We start from the raw sequence: 21,046 nt of genomic DNA on the forward strand, positions 1-21,046 counted from the left end.
ATGCAGTCGAGAGATGGGAGAAAGTTGTAGAAAGTCAACCATCACTGCAGCCCTCCACCAGTCGGGGCTTTATGGCCGAGTGGCCCGACGGAAGCCTCTCCACAGTGCAAGATACATGAAAGCCCGCAAGGAGTTTGCTAAAAAACACCTGAAGGACTCCAAGATGGTGAGAAATAAGATTCTCTGGTCTGATGAGACCAAGATAGAACTTTTTGGCCTTAATTCTAAGCGGTATGTGTGGAGAAAACCAGGCACTGCTCATCACCTGTCCAATACAGTCCCAACAGTGAAGCATGGTGGTGGCAGCATCATGCTGTGGGGGTGTTTTTCAGCTGCAGGGACAGGACGACTGGTTGCAATCGAGGGAAAGATGAATACGGCCAAGTACAGGGATATCCTGGACGAAAACCTTCTCCAGAGTGCTCAGGACCTCAGACTGGGCTGAAGGTTTACCTTCCAACAAGACAACGACCCTAAGCACACAGCTAAAATAACAAAGGAGTGGCTTCACAACAACTCCCTGACTGTTCTTGAATGGCCCAGCCAGAGCCCTGACTTAAACCCAATTGAGCATCTCTGGAGAGACCTAAAAATGGCTGTCCACCAACGTTTACCATCCAACCTGACAGAACTGGAGAGGATCTGCAAGGAGGAATGGCAGAGGATCCTCAAATCCAGGTGTGAAAAACTTGTTGCATCTTTCCCAAAAAGACCCATGGCTGTATTAGATCAAAAGGGTGCTTCTACTAAATACTGAGCAAAGGGTCTGAATACTTCGGACCATGTGATATTTCAATTTTTCCTTTTTTAATAAATCTGCAAAAATGTCAACAATTCTGTGTTTTTCTGTCAATATGGGGTGCTGTGTGTACATTAATGAGGAAAAAAATGAACTTAAATGATTTTAGCAAATGGCTGCAATATAACAAAGAGTGAAAAATTTAAGGGGGTCTGAATACTTTCCGTCCCCACTGTAGGATGGAAACCAAGATAGGTTTAAGGCATTCAACAGAAAGGCTGTATGTTTTGAGTCTGAAGGCAATTTTGTTAAAATGAACGTTTGCTGTACAAAAGAAATGAATGAATGAAGTTAAACCAAGGCTGCTGAGGGGTAGCAGGTAGCAGAAGTCTAATGATGAGACAAACTGCATTGGGTTCGGTTTGCTGAATGCAAAGAAGTTTGGATAGTGGATACCGAAGCCAAACTCCGCTGAAATCAATATGAGCCGAATCTGTCAAATTAAAAATGCACACTTTTGAGGCTAATATGCAATGGGGTGTCAAAAATATAACATGGGGAGTGGGCACTACCCTGGGTAACATGTACCAATGCAAAAACTTTTTTTTTTTTTCTAATTCCATGCGGTGGTAGCAGTGAATTTATTTAGCACTGACATTTAAAAAGGAAAAAAGAGTTTTGAATTGCTGTCAAATGACATCTCCTTCCTGCTTCTTTTTTAAAAGGAACAATGGCACACAGGCTCCAAAGGTCCTCCAAAATACATAGCAGACCTCTAAGGGTCTGTTATGCATTGTGGGCAGGGCTGGTGCAAGGATTTTTGACACCCTAGGCAAAACCTCATTTTGACGCCCACATTGGCTCCGCCCCTGACCCCACCTCCTTTGCCCTGCCCATGTGACCTACCTGACCCCTACACTGACCTACCTTACCCCCACACTGATCTACCTGACCCCTACACTGATCTACCTGACCATTACACTGACCTGCCTGACCCCTACACTAACCTACCTGACACCTACACTGACCCACCTAGCCACTACACTGACCTACCTGGCCACTACACTGACCTACCTGGCCACTACACTAGCCTACCTGGCCACTACACTGATCTACCTGGCCACTACACTAGCCTACCTGACCACTACACTGATCTACCTGACCCACACACTAACCTACCTTACCATTATACTGACCTACCTGATTCCTAATACAGTGTCAGTGTTCTTTATTCACCAGGGCTCTACATACATCTGACGACCTTGCCAGTGCCAGGAACAAACCCTGCTTCGGTGCCTCCAGACTCCAGCTGTGACCAGCCCCGGAGCGCTCACTACTCCAATCTGATTAGGTTATAGCACACGCTGAAACGGTACAGGACAGGCTGAGAGGGAGAGCGGCCTCTACGAATGGCGGTGGCATGTCGGGGGGCGGGGTCACATGACTCGGTATAGGAATCACGTATGGGCAGAGGCAGAGACTCAGAGAGGGAGAGACAGACAGGTCATTGATCATAGAGGCGGCTGCGTGTAGGGGATGTGTGCTCCCGTTCCTTCGGGACACAGTCCTCCAGTGCTGTGCTGCACCTCTGACAATACTTACTTAGGGACAGGGTAGCTGATGCCCGAGTTAGTTACAGGCTGTAGACAGAGGCATCCCCTGCATACAGTCACCACCCCACCGAAAACCTACATAGCACGGAGATGGGCGGGAGACAGAGAGTAGGGAAACCAGCGGCCGGGCAGCCTAGATGGCAGTGCGCCCTAGGCGGCTGCCTAGTTTGCCTAGTGGTAGCCCCAGCCCTGATTGTGGGGGAACTTTGAAGGGGTTTTTCTTTGTTAGTCATTTTTGCTGTAGCACATCTTAGAATAAGAATGACAAAAAAAATTAAGTTCCCCCAAAATGCATTTCAGACCCTTTGAGTCTGGTATGGATTTGAAAGGGTATCTCATGCAACAAAACAAACAAAAATGCTTGAGGTCCAAGCACAAAACAAAAAAAATGAATGGGGCCCCCTAAAATTCAAAACCAGACCCTTATCAGAGGATGCAGCCTGGCTAGCCAGTAAAGGTGGGGACCCTCAACATGGGGGGTGGGGGCTTGCCAGGTGGAAAAACACCTTGGCAAAGCACCTTGTTTCATGCTGATGAGGACAAGGGCCCCTTAAAAGGATAATCACATCCGTGAATCTCCCCGTGAATGAGTATAATGAGTACGATGACCCGTCGCACTCGACCGATCCCCAGCTGTAACACTAGCCAAATGAAAGCTCCCAGAGCTGGCACTGGCTATATAAAGGAAGGGGTGAGAATAGTGGTAAAATCATTGTCCAAATATGGCTATAGCAATGAAGTGACTATTACACTGCCTGTCAATGGTTGTTAACCAAGCAGCACCTGCTGCATCCTTACCAACCACTGATGTCACCTGGCCCATTCACATACATGGCAGGGAATCCCTGGCTATGTAAGAAAATGTGCAGGGAATGGAGCCTTACATTATTGCCTAAATATGGCCACAGTGTTCTCAGTTTAGAGAACCATAATGCCTTTTGACAAAAGAATCATTGGTGCACGTAGTATTAAATATTTATTTGGAAAATAAAAATTTTATACACAGTTAAATACAAGAAGAATAGTAAATATATTGAAAACAAAACAATATAAAAATTACCCAAAACTAAATGTATAAGAGTAAAATAAATAAATAAATAAATAAAATAGATTCAAAACTAATATGCTGCAGATTACCTTCGATACAAAAGGTGTTACCACAAATCCAACTTACCCATTGGCTTATAAAGCAGATACCCACTAATATGGGGGAATTTATCAGCCTAGTAAAAGTCAGCTATTTAATTTTAGTGGAATACAATGCTCCATACATCCCGCAATGCAATCTTAGAAGCCCTACCAACCAATAGGGAAATATTCCAGGTGTGTAGTGCCGGAGCTCCAAGCAGTAACTTTTGTGTGCTTACTTTTAAGGGCCCATTCACAAAAGCAGGTACACATTATGTTATGTATAATGTGCACGCACTGGTGTGTTTAGCAGGGGTGGTGCAATGTGTTCTTAAAACACATTACACTGTTTACCTTTTTTCCCTTTATTGAAATGTCAAAAAATTTCAACTTTATGTCCCACAGCGTATTGCATACTGGGACAACATCCGACGTTCGTGCGTGACGAAACGCATAGGTCGGAGGATGTGGTGACATCATTGTATACCACAAGTCCCGGGGAACTGCAGGTGTTTGATTTTATCCTGGCCGGCGAGATATTTTAAGCATACATGTCTGCATAACTGTAAGTGCGACTCTATTCTTTTTAATAAAATGTTATTGGATTTTATATTGTGTGGAGCATTTTTTGGTTTTGAGCCTGTCAACATGGGGACTAGGGTTGGATGCCCTTTATTGTGGCCCACAGAACCCCCTATGAGCATCTTTAAAAGGCCCTGGCAGGGTACTCAGCAGAAACGCTACTGGCATTTCTTAAAGGTCCAGTACTGCTGGTAAGCAGGCATTTTTTTTCATTTAGGCTCACACCTGAGCATTTTCAGCTCATAAAAGGCTCGTAAAAAGGCCTGTAAAACGCCCAACAAGCAAAATCCCATCCATTTCAATGGCATCTGTTCACATCTGAGCGTTTTGTCACCTGAAGCAAAATGCCTGAAAAACGCCTTAGGCCCCTTTCACACTAGAGCGACTTCAAAGTTGCGTAATTTTACCAACGCGATTTCAGGGAATGCCTGTGTAACTCACATCAAATTCGGACCAAAGTAGTACAGGGACTACTTTGAAGTCGGTGCAACTCAAAGTCACAGATATGAATGGTACTCATTGGAAATCATCGGGTATGACTTGTCATACGACTTTGCAGTCCCAAGTCACAGACAAATCACACAAGCGTGAAAGGTGCCTTAAGCTCAAAAAAGAACATGAGCTTCTTTGGGGCAGATTACAGGCGTTTTTCTGCTTTTTACATTGGTGACCTGTACAAAATTGCGGTAAAAACGCTCAGGTGTGAATGTAGCCTTAGGCCACTTTCACGCATGCGGACCGTTCAGGTCCGCCTGTCAGTTTTTTAGGAAAACCTGAACGGATGCTCCACGCATGGAGCGACGGATGTCAGCGGTGACATGTCCGCTGACATCCACTCCAGTCCGCTAAATTAAGATGGATGGAAACCCTATTTTCCATCCGTCTGGCAGGTCGGATTGGATGAAAAGGGACAGGTGGATACGTTTTCATCTCCTCCCCCTATAGCGGAGAGCAGAAATCTGACAGGTCCATCTCTCCACAGTGATCGGAGACGGACCTGTCATCTGCCGGTTCAGCGGGGATCAACAGAGCGATTCCTGCTGTGCAAACAAAGTCCATGAAAACGGACATTACTGTGTGAAAGGGGCCTTAAGGTGGTGGTTTCTCTGGTGCATTGTTGCACAAGGGGATGGAAACTGTCTGCATGTCTTTCTAACTGAGAATCACACATGGAGAAGATATCAGCCTATTCTAAGAACATTGCTTAAAGCGGCATTCCACCCAAAAAGTGGAACTTCTACTTATCTGATTCCTCCTGCCACATTTGGCACCTTTCGGGGGGGAGGGGGGAGCTGGCACCTATTTTTGACAGGTACCTGTCCCCACTTCTGTTGGACCTCGCAAGGCTTCACTGCTGGCTGGGGTGCCGACATCGCTGGATTCCAGGACAGGGAAGTGTAATAATTTTAAAAGTCAGCAGCTTTTTTTTAACCAAAAACTATGTAGTAGAATACATACCGGCATACATTTATGAAAAAATATATATTATTATTAATATATATATATATATATATATATATATATATATATATATATATATTTTGGATATGTTTTATAGCAAAAAGTTAAAAATATTGGGGGTTTTTTTCAAAATTGACGGCCTTTTTTTGTTTATAGTGCAAAAAATAAAAAACGCTGTGGTGATCAAATACCACCAAAAGAAATTTCTATTTGTGGTGAAAAAAAAGACAAATTTAATTTGGGAATAGCGTTGCATGCCTGTGCAATTGTCTGTAATGCCCCGTACACATGATCGGAAATTCCGCCAGCAAAAGTCCGATGAGAGCTTTTGGTCGGAAAATGCGATCGCGTGTATGCTCCATCGGACTTTTGCTGGCGGAATTTCGGCCAGCAAAAGATTGAGAGCATGTTCTCAATTTTTCGGTCGGAAAAAGTTCTGATCGGAAATTCCGATCGTCTGTACAAAATCCGACACGCAAAATTCCTACGCATGCTCGGAATCAATTCGACGCATGCTCGGAAGCATTGAACTTCATTTTCTTGGCTCGTCGTAGTGTTGTACATCACCGCGTTCTTGACGGTCGAAAATTCAGAGAACTTTTGTGTGACCGTGTGTATGCAAGACAGCTTGAGCGGAATCCTGTCGGAAAAACCATCAGAGCTTTTTCTGACCAAAATGCCGAACCTGTGTACGTGGCATAAGAGTAACACCGTGTCGTATTGCAAAATTGGCCTGATCACACTGCACTGTGTAAAAACAATGCATCCTGTCCTACATCTTTTCAGCACACACCACTGCAGCACTTTGGTGTGAAATTAAACATTAGAACATACGTCAGATTGCCTTGTCTATGCATTGGGGCTTGAACTGGGCAAGGCTCCCCAATATAGTGTGAATGTGGCCCTAACATTTTATGCAACATGGCTGGACAAAATGGGCTTGTTCAAACCACTGTGCTAAAAATGAAGTGTTGCATTAAGGCAGCCCATAAAATCTGAATAGGCCCTGAACACACCTGCATCATTTTTTTGGACAATGCACAAAACATTAATCTCTGTCCATTGTAGTACACTATATAATACAGATGCATGTTTGTTGTGGTGAATAGGCCCAGGCAGGTAGAAATCTTCTTGAGAATGACAGGTTGGGGAGATATTTGCCCATAATTGAACACGTTGTTTCAGCTCTGAGAACCAGTGTGATTCTTGCCTGGTGTTGACAGTGGCATGAGTATTTCACAACAAATTAGAAAATCTCCCTGTGTGATAACGAGCACCTCCAACCCCCTGAGAAGCTACTCATCACCCCCTAGGGCTTCAGAAATGGCCCGTTAATGCAAGTGATGTGTTAAATTAGAGCATCACTAGTAATTATGGGGCTATCTGTGGCCACCCTTGGTGTTTACTTGTGGTTTATTTAAATATAGGAATTGTATTTATTTTCAGACGAATGAGCTGTGTATTCTTTTACAACAGTATTATATACTGTACAGTATATTCCACAAAAGAACACTACAAAGTATTAATTACCAACATAAAAAAAAATTATAGTTGCCCCTACCCAAAAAAAAAGGCTAAAGCAGTTGTGAATGATATTTTTTTTTTACTCACGATGCATTCTCTCCATTAAAGTGGCTGTAAAGGCTCAAGGTTTTTTTTACTGCATGTATACTATGCATGCAGGTAAAAAATCTTCTGTGTGCAGCAGCCCCCCGGACCCCTTTACACTTACCCGAGCTCGACCTTTCTCCAGTGCTGTGCACGGGAGCCTCAACTCTCCCATGTTTCTCCCTCTGCATTGACTGAGCCATTGGCCCCTGCTACCGTCAATCACAACCAGTGAGCCAATGAGGAGAGAGTGGGGACGGGGCCAAGTCATGCTCCGTGTGTGAATGGACACACTGGGCAGCTGCTTGCGAGCGAGCCTACTCGGTGCCCCCATAGCAAGCTGTTTGCTATGGGGGCATTGGTAGAAGGGAGGGGCAAGGAGCGCCTGCAGGGGACGCGAAAAGAGGAGGATCGGGGCTTGTCTGTGCAAAACCATTGCACAGAGCAGGCAAGTATAACGTTTGTTATTTTAAAAAAAAAAAAAAAACTGCCTTTAATACCACTTTAAAGGTAAAAAAAAAAAAAAGTTTGATGTCAGCTCCCCCCAATCTCCCAGCCCCTCCTGAAATACTTACTTGAGGCCGATCTCGATCCAGCACTGTACCTGTCTGCAGCAGTGCTACTCTTCTCTCCCTCTCTCTCAGAGGAGGATCAGCAGCAGAGGCAGCCATTGGCTTCTGCTGCTGTCATTCATCTCCTATGAGCAGAAAGCGGAGAATGGGGCTGAGCCGCAATGTGTGCCAATAGATGCACACAGTGCAGCTCGAGATTGAGCCTGCACGAGTGCCCCCATAGTAAGCGGCTTGCTATGGGGGCACTGGGAGAAAGGGGGGACCCCAGAAGAGGAGGTTCAGAGCTGCTCTGTGCAAAAGCATTGAACAGAGCAGGTAAGCATAACTTGTTATTTTATTTTATTTTTTTATGAAAACTTTAGAATCACTTTAATATGCCATAGCCCTTTTTAAACAATTCTCAAATCACTAAAATGACCCAAAGTTTTCTTTTACATACAGTATTAGAATCATTCATTATTATGGATAACAATTACACGTTTAGATGATCTAAGACGTCACATTTAGCAGACACGCATCATCCAATTATTTTTAGGGCAGAATATTGTTACTGTGTACATTTGTACTATAACAATGTTATTATGGCTGCAAATAAATTCAAGATAATTGTTAGGAAAAAGATTTACTTCACCCGCTCTTTCAGAGACGCCATCAACATACATATCGTGACCTTGTGACCTCCTTGTCAAAACAATGACGCATTATAACGGGTGTCACAAACTGTTTTCTATACACTAATCCCACCCTAGGTCGCTATCACTTGTTGAAAGAAGTTTTTTAATAGTTTATTGAACTGAACTTCACTGGCAGACATTAATAATCTCACTATAAATAGATTCTGCAAATCTAGCTGGAAAAATAATCAAATAAATAAATAAAAGCCAGAATAGTAAAACCACACTAGGCAAGACAATTACAAATCCAACTAAACTTTAGGCCATTTCTTCAATTGGAGTATTTGCTCCAAAGTTTATTTTATAATGCACGTGGAATTTTCTTTTTATTGTTCTCTGATGTGCATATCAAAACATCTTTAAATATACATAGGCTTCCAGATCTGCCAATAAAGATCACATGACTTTTAATCACTTAAAAGCATGGGATATGAAAACCAGAAAAGAGACACACAATAGGGTTGTTTTACTAAAGAAATAAAAGTTGTTTGTCCAGCAAAGTGAAAGATAGTAAATAAGGTTAACCTGTGTTTATTTTAAAATACCTCATTTAAAGGCTCATGCACATGGGCATACCATACCCCATTTTGAGACTCGTAGTTTATATAGATCTAAAAGCAGCAGTGTTGTATTCTATGGGCCCATGTACAGTGGTTCATACTGGTTCACAGGGGTTCACTGAATCAACTAAAAATGGAAAGATTTGCGTATGGAGCGTATCGGGGGACCTGCGTACGGAGGAGCGTATTGTACGCTGTATGCATGTTTCTGCTAACATTTACATATGCACAGTGAGGAAAAAAAGTATTTGATCCCCTGCTGATTTTGTATGTTTGCCCACTGACAAAGAAATGATCAGTCTATCATTTTAACGGTAGGTTTATTCTAACAGTGAGAGACAGAATAGCAACAAAAATATCCAGAAAAACGCATTTCAAAAAAAGTTCTAAATTGATTTGCATTTTAATAAGTGAAATAAGTATTTCATCCCCTATCAATCATCAAGATTTCTGGCTCCCAGGTGTCTTCTATACAGGTAACAAGCTGAGATTTGGAGCACTCCCTTAAAGGGAGTGCTCCTAATCTCAGCTTGTTACCTGTATAAAAGACACCTGTCCATGGAAGGCAATCAGTCAAATTCCAATCTCTCCACCATGGCCAAGACTGTCAGGGACAAGATTGTAGACCTACACAAGGCTGCAATGTGCTACAAGACCATCGACAAGCAGCATGGTGAGAAGGGGACAATAGTTGGTGAGATTATTCGCAAATGGAAGAAACACAAAATAACTGTCAACCTACCTCGGTATGGGGCTCTATGCAAGATCTCACCTCGTGGTGTTTCAATGATTATGAGAACGGTGAGAAATCAGCCCAGAACTACACAGGAGAATCTTGTCTATGATCTCAAGGCAGCTGGGACCATAGTCACCAAGAAAACAGTTGGTAACACACTACGCCATGAAGGACTGAAATCCTGCAGCGCCCGCAAGGTCCCCCTGCTCAAGAAAGCACGTGTACAGGCCCGTCTGGTGATTGCTAATGAACATCTGAATGATTCAGAGGAGGATTGGATAAAAGTCTTGTGGGGCCAGATGAGACCAAAATCAAGCTCTTTGGCATCAATTCAACTCACCGTGTTTGGAGGAGGAGGAAGAATGCTGCTTATGACCCCAAGAACACCAACCCCACCGTCAAACATTAAAGCGGAGTTCCACACAAAAATGGAACTTCCGCTTTTCGGAACCCTCCCCCCCTCCGGTGTCACATTTGGCACCTTTCAGGGGGGAGGGGGGTGCAGATACCTGTCTAAGACAGGTATTTGTACCCACTTCCGGCATAGACTCCCATGGGAGTCTACGCCTCTTCCCGTCCCCACCGCGCTGTCTCCTGGGAACACACAGCTCCCAGGAGAGAGCGGGGACCACTTGGGACGTGCAGCGCGACTCGCGCATGCGCAGTAGGGAACCGGGAAGTGAAGCCGCAACGCTTCACTTCCTGATTCCCTCACCTAGGATGGCGACGGCAGCTGCCAAGAACCGAGCGAGTTCTCGGCGTCCCCTGCCGACATCGCTGGACCCTGGGACAGGTAAGTGGTCATGTATTAAAAGTCAGCAGCTGCAGTATTTGTAGCTGCTGGCTTTTAATATTTTTTTTTTTGGCGGTGTGGGTGAACCCCCGCTTTATGGTGGAAACATTATGCTTTGGGGTGTTTTTCTGCTAAGGGGACAGGACAACTTCACCGCATCAAAGGGACGATAGACAGGGCCAAGTACCATCAAATCTTGGGTGAGAACCTCCTTCCCTCAGCCAGGGCATTGAAAATGGGTTGTGGATGGGTATTACCAAACATCAGCCTCAAAACCTTAATGACTTGGAGAGGATCTGCAAAGAGGAGTGGGACAAAATCCCTCCTGAGACGTGTGCAAACCTGGTGGCCAGCTACAAGAAACGTCTGACCTTTGTGATTGCCAACAAGGGTTTTGCCACCAAGTACTAAGTCATGTGGGTGATGGGAAGATTCAACCTCACTATTGGACCAGAAATACTGCTAAAGAAAGTAATGGAAATTCCCAATTTGTTGAGTTGACACAGGAACAGGGAGGGAAAAAGAGGGAATATCTCTATCGCCTAGGTTCTGTAAATATTGGCATAGGAGGTTATCAAGTGAACCTGTTGCCATGCCCTATATCAGGGTGTCAAACTCAATTTCATTGTGGGCCACATCAGCCTTATGGTTGCCCTCAAAGGGTTGGTTGTATCTGTAAGATCTGAAAGGGGCAATAAATACCAGGAATGCATTATGTGCAGAGTTCAGGGGTGCGGTATGTACAGAGTGCAGTTTCGGGTGTGCCCTATACACAGAGTTAAGGGATGCACTATGTATAGAGTGTAGAATTCAAGTGTGAGCCACGTACAGAGTGCAGAGTTCAGGGGTGCTTTGTGAAGCCCCCATGTGAAGCCCCATCCCACACTGCACCTGCATGTGCATCTTCCTTGTCCCTGCCGTGAGTGCAGGGCAGGCAAGGATCTGTGAGAACCGCCGAGAGAAAAGAGTCGGAGGTGGTGTACTCCACTCTAAACACTGGTGCTGTTTTGATGATAGTTTGTATGAATCTACTACTTGGTTATATGCATCTGTGTATGACTGCAAACCTGGGCTAGGTTTCCTTATGGGGTTAATGGGTTCAATGATATATGTAGGTTAATGATGAAAGTTTCACTTGAAAGCTTTGTACTGGATATGTAGCTGTGTCTATATATGCTGTGTGATGAGTGGCGGAGATTACATTACTAGTAATATTATTGAATTGTTTTTGTTTTTCTTGGTAGTGGTCATTATGTGATAGCTCCACATTGCACGATTGCTGTTATTTGCTGGCGCCCCTGCACTAATCTGTCTATAGCAGAGTCTTGTAAGTATAATAGAGGCTATGTTAGCCCAAAATTTGGACATAAATTTTATGTCCATTAAAACATATTTGGAAGTCACTCTTTTCTGCCTTTTTTGTAGCCTGGTCCTTATATATCCCCTGTGATCACACAGTGCCTCCCCTTCCTAATTCTGTGGACTTGCTCTGTGTTATCCTCTGATGCTCCCTTTGTGAGTTTGGTGGTGGGGGACAGGACAAAAGAACCAATATATATATATATATATATAATGTAAATTATCTTATTACTAGAGCTGTATGGAATATTGGTGGTCCGTAAAAATCCCCTGAGAAAGCCATTGTTGGCAAAACATGTTGGGTTATGACATCAAGTATTGATCACCTACTATACATGGATATCAGTGACCATTAAACATGATTTGTATCATGCTCTGCTAATTTTACTGAACCCTATATTTGTTGTTTTATTTAATACATTTTTATTTTATATAACTTATGTATTCTTTATTGTTTTGGGCACCGTTATAATCCCAATAACCCTGTTGCCACCATTTTCCATTTACCAGGGACGAGGTGCCGGATATCATAGGGTCACCTAATCTACCTCTCAAGCTATAGTATCTACTATTCCAGTGGTCCTTCCTCCTGCTCCAGTTTGTCCTTTGGAACAAGCCGAAGGGTTTTGCTATTGCAGAATAATGGCCACTCAGCCAATGACCATCTTCACCTTGGCATAAACTATAGACAGAGTTCCATGATGCTCTATGGCCCAGCCCTGTCCTCAGCTTAGTGCATGTGCCAGACTGTAATGTGATGAAAGAGCACAGAGATAAAAACACTGTACCAACCCCAGTAAAGTGACCTTTGCTTGGAGAACTCCCTACTACCAAAAAGTACACTGTGAAATTCAGCTTATTACTGCAAAGGCTGGGACAGGTGGTAGGGTAGTTAGTTATTTAATTATTTTTATTAATTAATTTTTTTAAAATAGCTTTTTATCAAAAATGACTATTTGCTGGGGCAGGAGGATGGTATCATCAGATAGAAGTTTCTTGTTTGTCATGTTTAGGAAATGTATCACTACGCCTGCGTTTCCAACTCCCTTAGCCACCATGCATTGGCTCTGCAGGTAGGGGGCCCTCTCCTTATAGGATCTATTTTCATTAATCCCTAAAAGATCATGATGTCCTGTGGATTTGTGATGGGGGGAGCAAAAAGGATGTACTGTATGTATGTATGTATGTATGTATGTATCTGTTCAGTTCCAACGCAAGGCAATTCTATGGGCCAGCTCCCTGGGCACCATGTGAAAGTCTTTTCCATTGAACTTTTTTGGCAATTTTTTCACAAGATAGGTCGCCAGGTCATTTTTCAATCATCAGGCTAGATCTGGTATTCTCCCCAATTCATAACTAGCTTTTTGAGTAAGGTGCACATAGAAGGGCTTTGCAACAATCTGCATTAATCTATTGCAGATCAGCGCAGGTCAATGGCATGAAGGAACTCTAAAGTGTATGTAAAAGCAATTTTAGTTTTAGTTTTAGAGTAGAGAAGGGCTGGATCCTTTGTCAAGTTTTTAAAACTATCTGCATACTCACTGGGAAAATTCACTCCCTCTAACCTATCCTGTGATCATTGTCACCAACACATAATGTGAGGGGCAACCCAAACGTTTTGAGGTCATCAGAGCAAAAAGTGAGGGAAAATCCTCCATTCATTCTCAACTGCAGATGGGAATTCCATTCACTTTTAGGCTACTTTCACACTGAGGCACTTTACAGGCGCTATAGCCCTAAAAATAGCTCCTGCAAAGCGCCTCTCCTGTCACTCCAGTGTGAAAGCCCGAGTGCTTCCGCACTGGAGCGGTGTGCTTGTAGGATGGGAAAAAAAGTCCTGCAAGCAGCATCTTTGGGGCGTTGCGGGAGCGCCCCAGCCATTGAAATCAATGGCCAGCGCTGCCAAAGTGCCCGCAAAGCTCTTCAGCAGCGGCCACTAGAAGGGGTTAAAAGCGCCCGCTAGCGGCCGAAAAGCGACACTAAAATGACAGTAAAGCTCTGCCAAAAATAGCGGCGCTTTACCCCCGACACCCCCGCGCCTCAATGTGAAAGTGCCCTTAAAGTGTATCTAAACTCCAAAACAAAAATGTAATGCATTGCAGCTCAAAAGTCCTTACATGTGGTGGCTGCATTGGTTTTCTCTCTTCAGGCTTTTTTATCTTTTTATTTTCACCTAGTAATCCTGTCCATAATAGACACCCTTCCTAGGGTGGCTACATTCACTTCACTGTATGTATGAAGGAAGGTCGGGTTGTCACCCTAGTATGCTCCCATGATTTGGACTACAAGCACGTTTTTGTCTCCTCTGTTCCTCTGTAGTTTACAGATGATAGCTTGGATAGGCTATAATGTTGCTTTTGTTTTCAGTTTAAAGGAAGTGTCAAGGCCACTAGAACCACCACATCTAAGGACAGGTAAATTGCAAATTATTTTTTGTTCTTGTGTTTTAATTACCTTTAAAAGCATATTCCACTATGGTGACCATATTTTATGTTACACCCATATTTAGTGTATAACATGAAACATGGACACATTCCCCAACCCCTCAATCTCAAATCTCTAGTTAATGGGGTCGTTCTTCCTGGAGCGTCCTGTTTTCTTTTGAATTTAGTATTGCTGTGTGTGGCTCCACCTGCACAGCTGCATCATCCAATCACAAGTATCTGTGAAAAGAAAGACTACAAGTCCCATCTGCCACAGCCACCAAGGAACTCCTAGACCTCAATGGAGTACAAGTGTGATGACGTCCCTGCACTTGTAGTCCATTGTTTACTTCCTCTAGCCCTGCAACAGAAAGTCCATACCTCTGTACAGAGGTTGGGGAAATAGTCTGTAGGATAAGGTGACCAGATTTTTAAAATGAAATCCGGGGAAATATTTTTTTTTTACTTGTAATGGCAGCAATCGGCGACTCTTTGCCCGTCTCCGCCGCTGCCGTCCGCCTCACAGCCTGTCAAGTCTAAAGCCCCATACACACCATCAGATTTTCTGCTGATTTTTTCCTTCAGATTTACCAAAACCATATAATATGAGGTCAAACCTTAAGAGTTTCAATTTGTATGCAATCAGGCAGGCCCTTGCACTACATGGTTTTGGTAAATCTGAAGACAAAAATCAGCAGAAAATCTGATAGTGTGTATGGGGCTTTACTCTTCAGGCCCCAGCTACTACTGGGTGGGGAGCAGAGGAAGATCACTTCCCTCTGCTCTAACCAGCACATGATCATCAGAAAGGGGCACAGATAATAGAAAAAAAATAAACTCCCATAAGCTAGTAGGAGCGGCAGAGGAGTGGGGGGTGCAATTCAGATTTTTTCTTTTTATTCTGCACAGGCTGTCTTTGAAATTGCCCCAGCCCATGTTCAAATCCAATCTGGGGACAAAACTGGGGACAGACTTAGTCCGGGGACAGTGTCCTCAATCTGGGGACTGTCCCCAGAAACCGGGGATGTCTGGTCACCCTACTGTAGGAGCCTGTGCATTGCTCTGCTGGCATCAATGCAAAAATATAATAAATGTAAATTTTTAATTGTATTAATGTGGGTGCAGTTATTACATTTTTGTAAGGTAAACCAGGTATTTAAAAAGAAACTTCACCCTCCTAATTAATTATTTTTCCCCAATTACCTTAGATGTTCTTCTCATGCTATAATAGTATACTTACATGTATCGATAAGCTCAGGCATGTTTGGACACTAATCTGAACCTGCCCGAGCTAGCAGGAAGCTGTCCCTGTGGACCACCAATCCTAATCTTTCAAGGCAATGGCCATCTATAACTTGCAGTCCGCAGTGGCAGCTTCCTGGCAGGATAGAACAGGCAGGTATACGAACACGCCTGAGCTTATCCCTGCTTAAAAGAAGAAATGAGCTTGGGCATCCTCCATACTCATCTCTAGCCAAGCTTGCGCTCTTTTTTATTCCAGTGTGCTGTGGATTGGGTCATACCCACCTTGCAGCCTGCCTCTTTGTTCATATGAGTCCATTGGAGTAAAATAAATAGGGTTAGTTTGGCTAGAGATGAGCTCAGGACCCACCGGAGCTATCCTGCCAGGAATCTGTCAAAGCCGGTAGTTAATCATAGGCGGCAAAGGCATTTCATGCTCAGCAGCCACATGTATGCTGTGTTGAGAGTAGCGCCTCCACTGCCTATGATTGGCTGTCGGGTTTGACAACTTCTCAGCAGGATAGCTCAGATAGGTTCAGACTCATGTGTGAACACACCCGAGTTTATCATTGGTATGCAGGACACCCAAGCGCACCTCTACTTAGGTCTCGTTCACACGGGGCGTACTATACTGCAGTGGTCATCAACCCTGTCCTCAGCGCCCACTAACAGGCCAGGTTTTATGTATTACCTTGGGGAGATGCAGACTAGAATACTGCAATCACTGAGCAGCAAATTATATCACCTGTGATGTATTTCAGTTATCTTGCAAACCTGGCCTGTTAGTGGGCCCTGAAGACAGGGTTGATGATCACCGCTATACTGTAAGCCTGAGTAAGGCTGTGTTTACCTGCATGGGGGATGCACAGGTATTCCGTGCAGGCAGTCCAACTGATGTCTATAGTGGCACAGTGGCTGTGGTATGACACCTGGGTGGATGCGTGTCCCTGAAGTCACACTGTCTCAAACTGGGCTTTGTTACTACACAGGGTATTCACTTGCAAGTCTCTGAAAGCAATTTTTCTCACTGGACTTATTCCCACTTCACAGTGAAGCGGGAATAAGTCCAGTGAGAAAAATTGCTTTCAGAGACTTGCAAGTGAATACCCTGTGTAGTAACAAAGCCCAGTTTGAAGCTGAACCTGCAGCAAGCTTGAGGACTGGACCAGTGACAACCCAACCAGGAAGGAGATCGTGGAACCACAGAGGGGGACACCGATCGATTCCTACCAGTGAATTTACTTTTACTTGCCCATTACCCCTGCAGGGGTTGGGTCTTCTGGTGAGTGGGGACACAAGCGGGGGTTCCAGAAGAAAAGTTTAAACAACAATCACAATAATTTACATGGGATCTTTTTGGAATGCCAAGACACTTTTCACAGATTTTTATGTAGAATTTTAATTTTGCTTGGACACCTACACCATTTGGACTTGATTTTTAAAAAATTTTAGTACACTATCACATTATTTATTTATTACACCATTGATGATACTTGTGCATTTTTTGAGCCTCGTGTAATATGTCTCCTGTCAATGACTATCTCCTGAACTATGCCCCCAGTTTCCAACAACTCCTATTGCATGTTCACATCCTCTGACAGTCTCCTGCAGCATGTCTGCAGTCTCTGACCATCTCCTGTATCATGTCTGCAGTCTCTGACCATCTCTTGTATCATGTCTGCAGTCTCTGACCATCTCCTGTATCATGTCTGCAGTCTCTGACCATCTCCTGTATCATGTCTGCAGTCTCTGACCATCTCTTGTATCATGTCTGCAGTCTCTGACCATCTCCTGTATCATGTCTGCAGTCTCTGACCATCTCCTGTATCATGTCTGCAGTCTCTGACCATCTCCTGTATCATTGTCTGCACACTCTGACCATCTCTTGTATCATTGTCTGCACACTCTGACCATCTCTTGTATCATGTCTGCAGTCTCTGACCATCTCTTGTATCATGTCCGCAATCTCTGACCATCTCTTGTATCATGTCTGCAGTCTCTGACCATCTCTTGTATCATGTCCGCAATCTCTGACCATCTCTTGTATCATGTCCGCAATCTCTGACCATCTCTTGTATCATGTCTGCAGTCTCTGACCATCTCTTGTATCATGTCCGCAATCTCTGACCATCTCTTGTATCATGTCCGCAATCTCTGACCATCTCTTGTATCATGTCCGCAGTCTCTGACCATCTCTTGTATCATGTCCGCAGTCTCTGACCATCTCTTGTATCATGTCCGCAATCTCTGACCATCTCTTGTATATTGCCCATAGTATGTTTGGCCTTTTAGTGATGTTGGGGGTTGGGGGGGCACACTCTAACCCCTCCATATCACTTTTTTGTACTGGACCTGTGTTTAGTGTTCCTGTATATCTTTTGCACACACAGTAGGCCGGTGTCTTGCCGAGAAAGTTCCCTCGGCGGATAAGTTCCCCCCCTGTACTGCGCAGGCGCAGCGCCTGCGCAGTACGAACTACTATCAGCCGCCGGAGATAGCCGAAGGACAAAATCTACAATCAGCTGTACACGGTGCCTGCGCCCTGGGTCCAGGTTCCTTCCCCACCATCCAAGTGGACCTAGAGGGGGAATAAAAAAGAGCCGAGCAAAGCGAGGCCGTGCCCGAAGCGTGGCGAGCGGCCCTCTTACAGGCGCCGTGTACAGCTGATTTTCCCCTATTCATCTTCGGCTATTTCCGCTGGATCCTACTGCGCAGACGCAGAGCCTGCGCAATAGAGAGGGTCCTTATCCGCCGAGCGGAACTTTCTCAGCAGAACACCGGTACATACTCTGAGATGTAAATAAATAATAATAAATAAGGACTGAGCAGCCATCTGCTGACTATTCTTGTATCTCCACAGCACTGTCTGAGGCAAGCTGAGAAGACCCGCCTTCCAGAATAGCCCTCTTACGCTCCTTTCTTACGTAAACCTCGTAGAACGCGACTGCCCCGCCGCCTTAGCGACAACGCAAGTGACGTAGATGTGTCGGCGGGGTAGGCCGGAGCCTGTGCGGTGAGTGAAGGAGGAGAGGGGGGGACTCACATGTCTGCGCCGTGCGGTAGGAAGCCGGTGTTCAGGCCGCGCCGGGCTAATTTCCTCCATACCGAGTCCCGGCCAGTGAAGTGACGGAGCTTCCTGCACACCTGTCCGAGCCGCCCCAAGGCCTGGCGGTCCAGGTAGGAGAGGATGAGAAGGAGGACCTCTTCTGGTAGGAGAAGGACGGGGGGACCCATGGCCGGCTCTGGTTGTGAGGTGAGCTCTGCACTGCCCGCTCTCCCATGACTGCTACTCGGGTCACTGATAGGAGCTGAGCCTCGGAGCCATGGCAGGGCCTGAGTCATGTGACCGGGGAGAGCCAGTCTGTGCACAGAGGAGACACCTATCCACACTTCCAGGGACAGGGGACACCCTCCCACACTTCCAGGGACAGGGGACACCCTCCCACACTTCCAGGGACAGGGGACTTCCACCCACACTTCCAGGGACAGGGGGACACCCTCCCGCACTTCCAGGGACAGTGGACACCCACCCACACTTCCAGGGACAGGGGGACACCCTCCCACACTTCCAGGGACAGGGGGACACCCTCCCACACTTCCAGGGACAGGGGACACCCTCCCACACTTCCAGGGACAGGGGGACACCCTCCCACACTTCCAGGAACAGGGGACCTCCACCCACACTTCCAGGGACAGGGGACACCCACCCACACTTCCAGGGACAGGGGGCACCCACCCACACTTCCAGGGACAGGGGGCACCCACCCACACTTCCAGGGACAGGGGGCACCCACCCACACTTCCAGGGACAGGGGACACCCACCCACACTTCCAGGGACAGGGGACACCCTCCCACACTTCCAGGGACAGGGGACACCCACCCACACTTCCAGGGACAGGGGACACCCACCCACACTTCCAGGGACAGGGGACACCCACCCACACTTCCAGGGACAGGGGACACCCACCCACACTTCCAGGGACAGGGGACACCCACCCACACTTCCAGGGACAGGGGACACCCACCCACACTTCCAGGGACAGGGGGCACCCACCCACACTTCCAGGGACAGGGGGCACCCACCCACACTTCCAGGGACAGGGGGCACCCACCCACACGTCCAGGGACAGGGGACTTCCACCCACATTTCCAGGGACAGGGGGACACCCTCCCACACTTCCAGGGACAGGGGACCTCCACCCACACTTCCAGGGACAGGGGACCTCCACCCACATTTCCAGGGACAGGGGGACACCCTCCCACACTTCCAGGGATAAGGGACACCCTCCCACACTTCCAGGGACAGGGGACACCCTCCCACACTTCCAGGGACAGGGGACACCCTCCCACACTTCCAGGGACAGGGGACACCCTCCCACACTTCCAGGGACAGGGGGACACCCACCCACACTTCCAGGGACAGGGGACACCCACCCACATTTCCAGGGACAGGGGGACACCCTCCCACACTTCCAGGGATAAGGGACACCCACCCACACTTCCAGGGACAGGGGACACCCTCCCACACTTCCAGGGACAGGGGGACACCCTCCCACACTTCCAGGGACAGGGGGACACCCTCCCACACTTCCAGGAACAGGGGACCTCCACCCACACTTCCAGGGACAGGGGGACACCCTCCCACACTTCCAGGAACAGGGGACCTCCACCCACACTTCCAGGGACAGGGGACCTCCACCCACACTTCCAGGGACAGGGGACACCCTCCCACACTTCCAGGGACAGGGGACACCCTCCCACACTTCCAGGGACAGGGGACACCCACCCACACTTCCAGGGACAGGGGACCTCCACCCACACTTCCAGGGACAGGGGACACCCACCCACACTTCCAGGGACAGGGGACACCCACCCACACTTCCAGGGACAGGGGGCACCCACCCACACTTCCAGGGACAGGGGGCACCCACCCACACTTCCAGGGACAGGGGGCACCCACCCACACGTCCAGGGACAGGGGACTTCCACCCACATTTCCAGGGACAGGGGGACACCCTCCCACACTTCCAGGGACAGGGGACCTCCACCCACATTTCCAGGGACAGGGGGACACCCTCCCACACTTCCAGGGATAAGGGACACCCTCCCACACTTCCAGGGACAGGGGACACCCTCCCACACTTCCAGGGACAGGGGACACCCTCCCACACTTCCAGGGACAGGGGACACCCTCCCACACTTCCAGGGACAGGGGACACCCTCCCACACTTCCAGGGACAGGGGGACACCCACCCACACTTCCAGGGACAGGGGACACCCTCCCACACTTCCAGGGACAGGGGACACCCTCCCACACTTCCAGGGACAGGGGACACCCTCCCACACTTCCAGGGACAGGGGACACCCTCCCACACTTCCAGGGACAGGGGACACCCTCCCACACTTCCAGGGACAGGGGACACCCTCCCACACTTCCAGGGACAGGGGGACACCCTCCCACACTTCCAGGGACAGGGGGACACCCACCCACATTTCCAGGGACAGGGGGACACCCTCCCACACTTCCAGGGATAAGGGACACCCACCCACACTTC

The 21,046-nt window shown here is 46.8% G+C and overlaps 1 protein-coding gene across 1 annotated transcript in view; it reads right to left on the reverse strand.

The window, feature by feature from the left end:
• Positions 1-18,890, reverse strand: part of FBXW4 (F-box and WD repeat domain containing 4) — a 334,157-nt gene extending 315,267 nt beyond the window's left edge. The window contains exon 1 of the mRNA XM_073596185.1: positions 18,534-18,890. Within this exon, the coding sequence (XP_073452286.1) occupies positions 18,534-18,832 (299 nt within the window). The 5' untranslated portion in view covers positions 18,833-18,890. The remainder of the gene's footprint in view (positions 1-18,533) is intronic.
• Between the last annotated feature and the right edge of the window lie 2,156 nt (positions 18,891-21,046).

Source organism: Aquarana catesbeiana, linkage group LG08, assembly GCF_042186555.1.
Source record: "Aquarana catesbeiana isolate 2022-GZ linkage group LG08, ASM4218655v1, whole genome shotgun sequence".
NCBI classification, from domain to species: domain Eukaryota; kingdom Metazoa; phylum Chordata; class Amphibia; order Anura; family Ranidae; genus Aquarana; species Aquarana catesbeiana.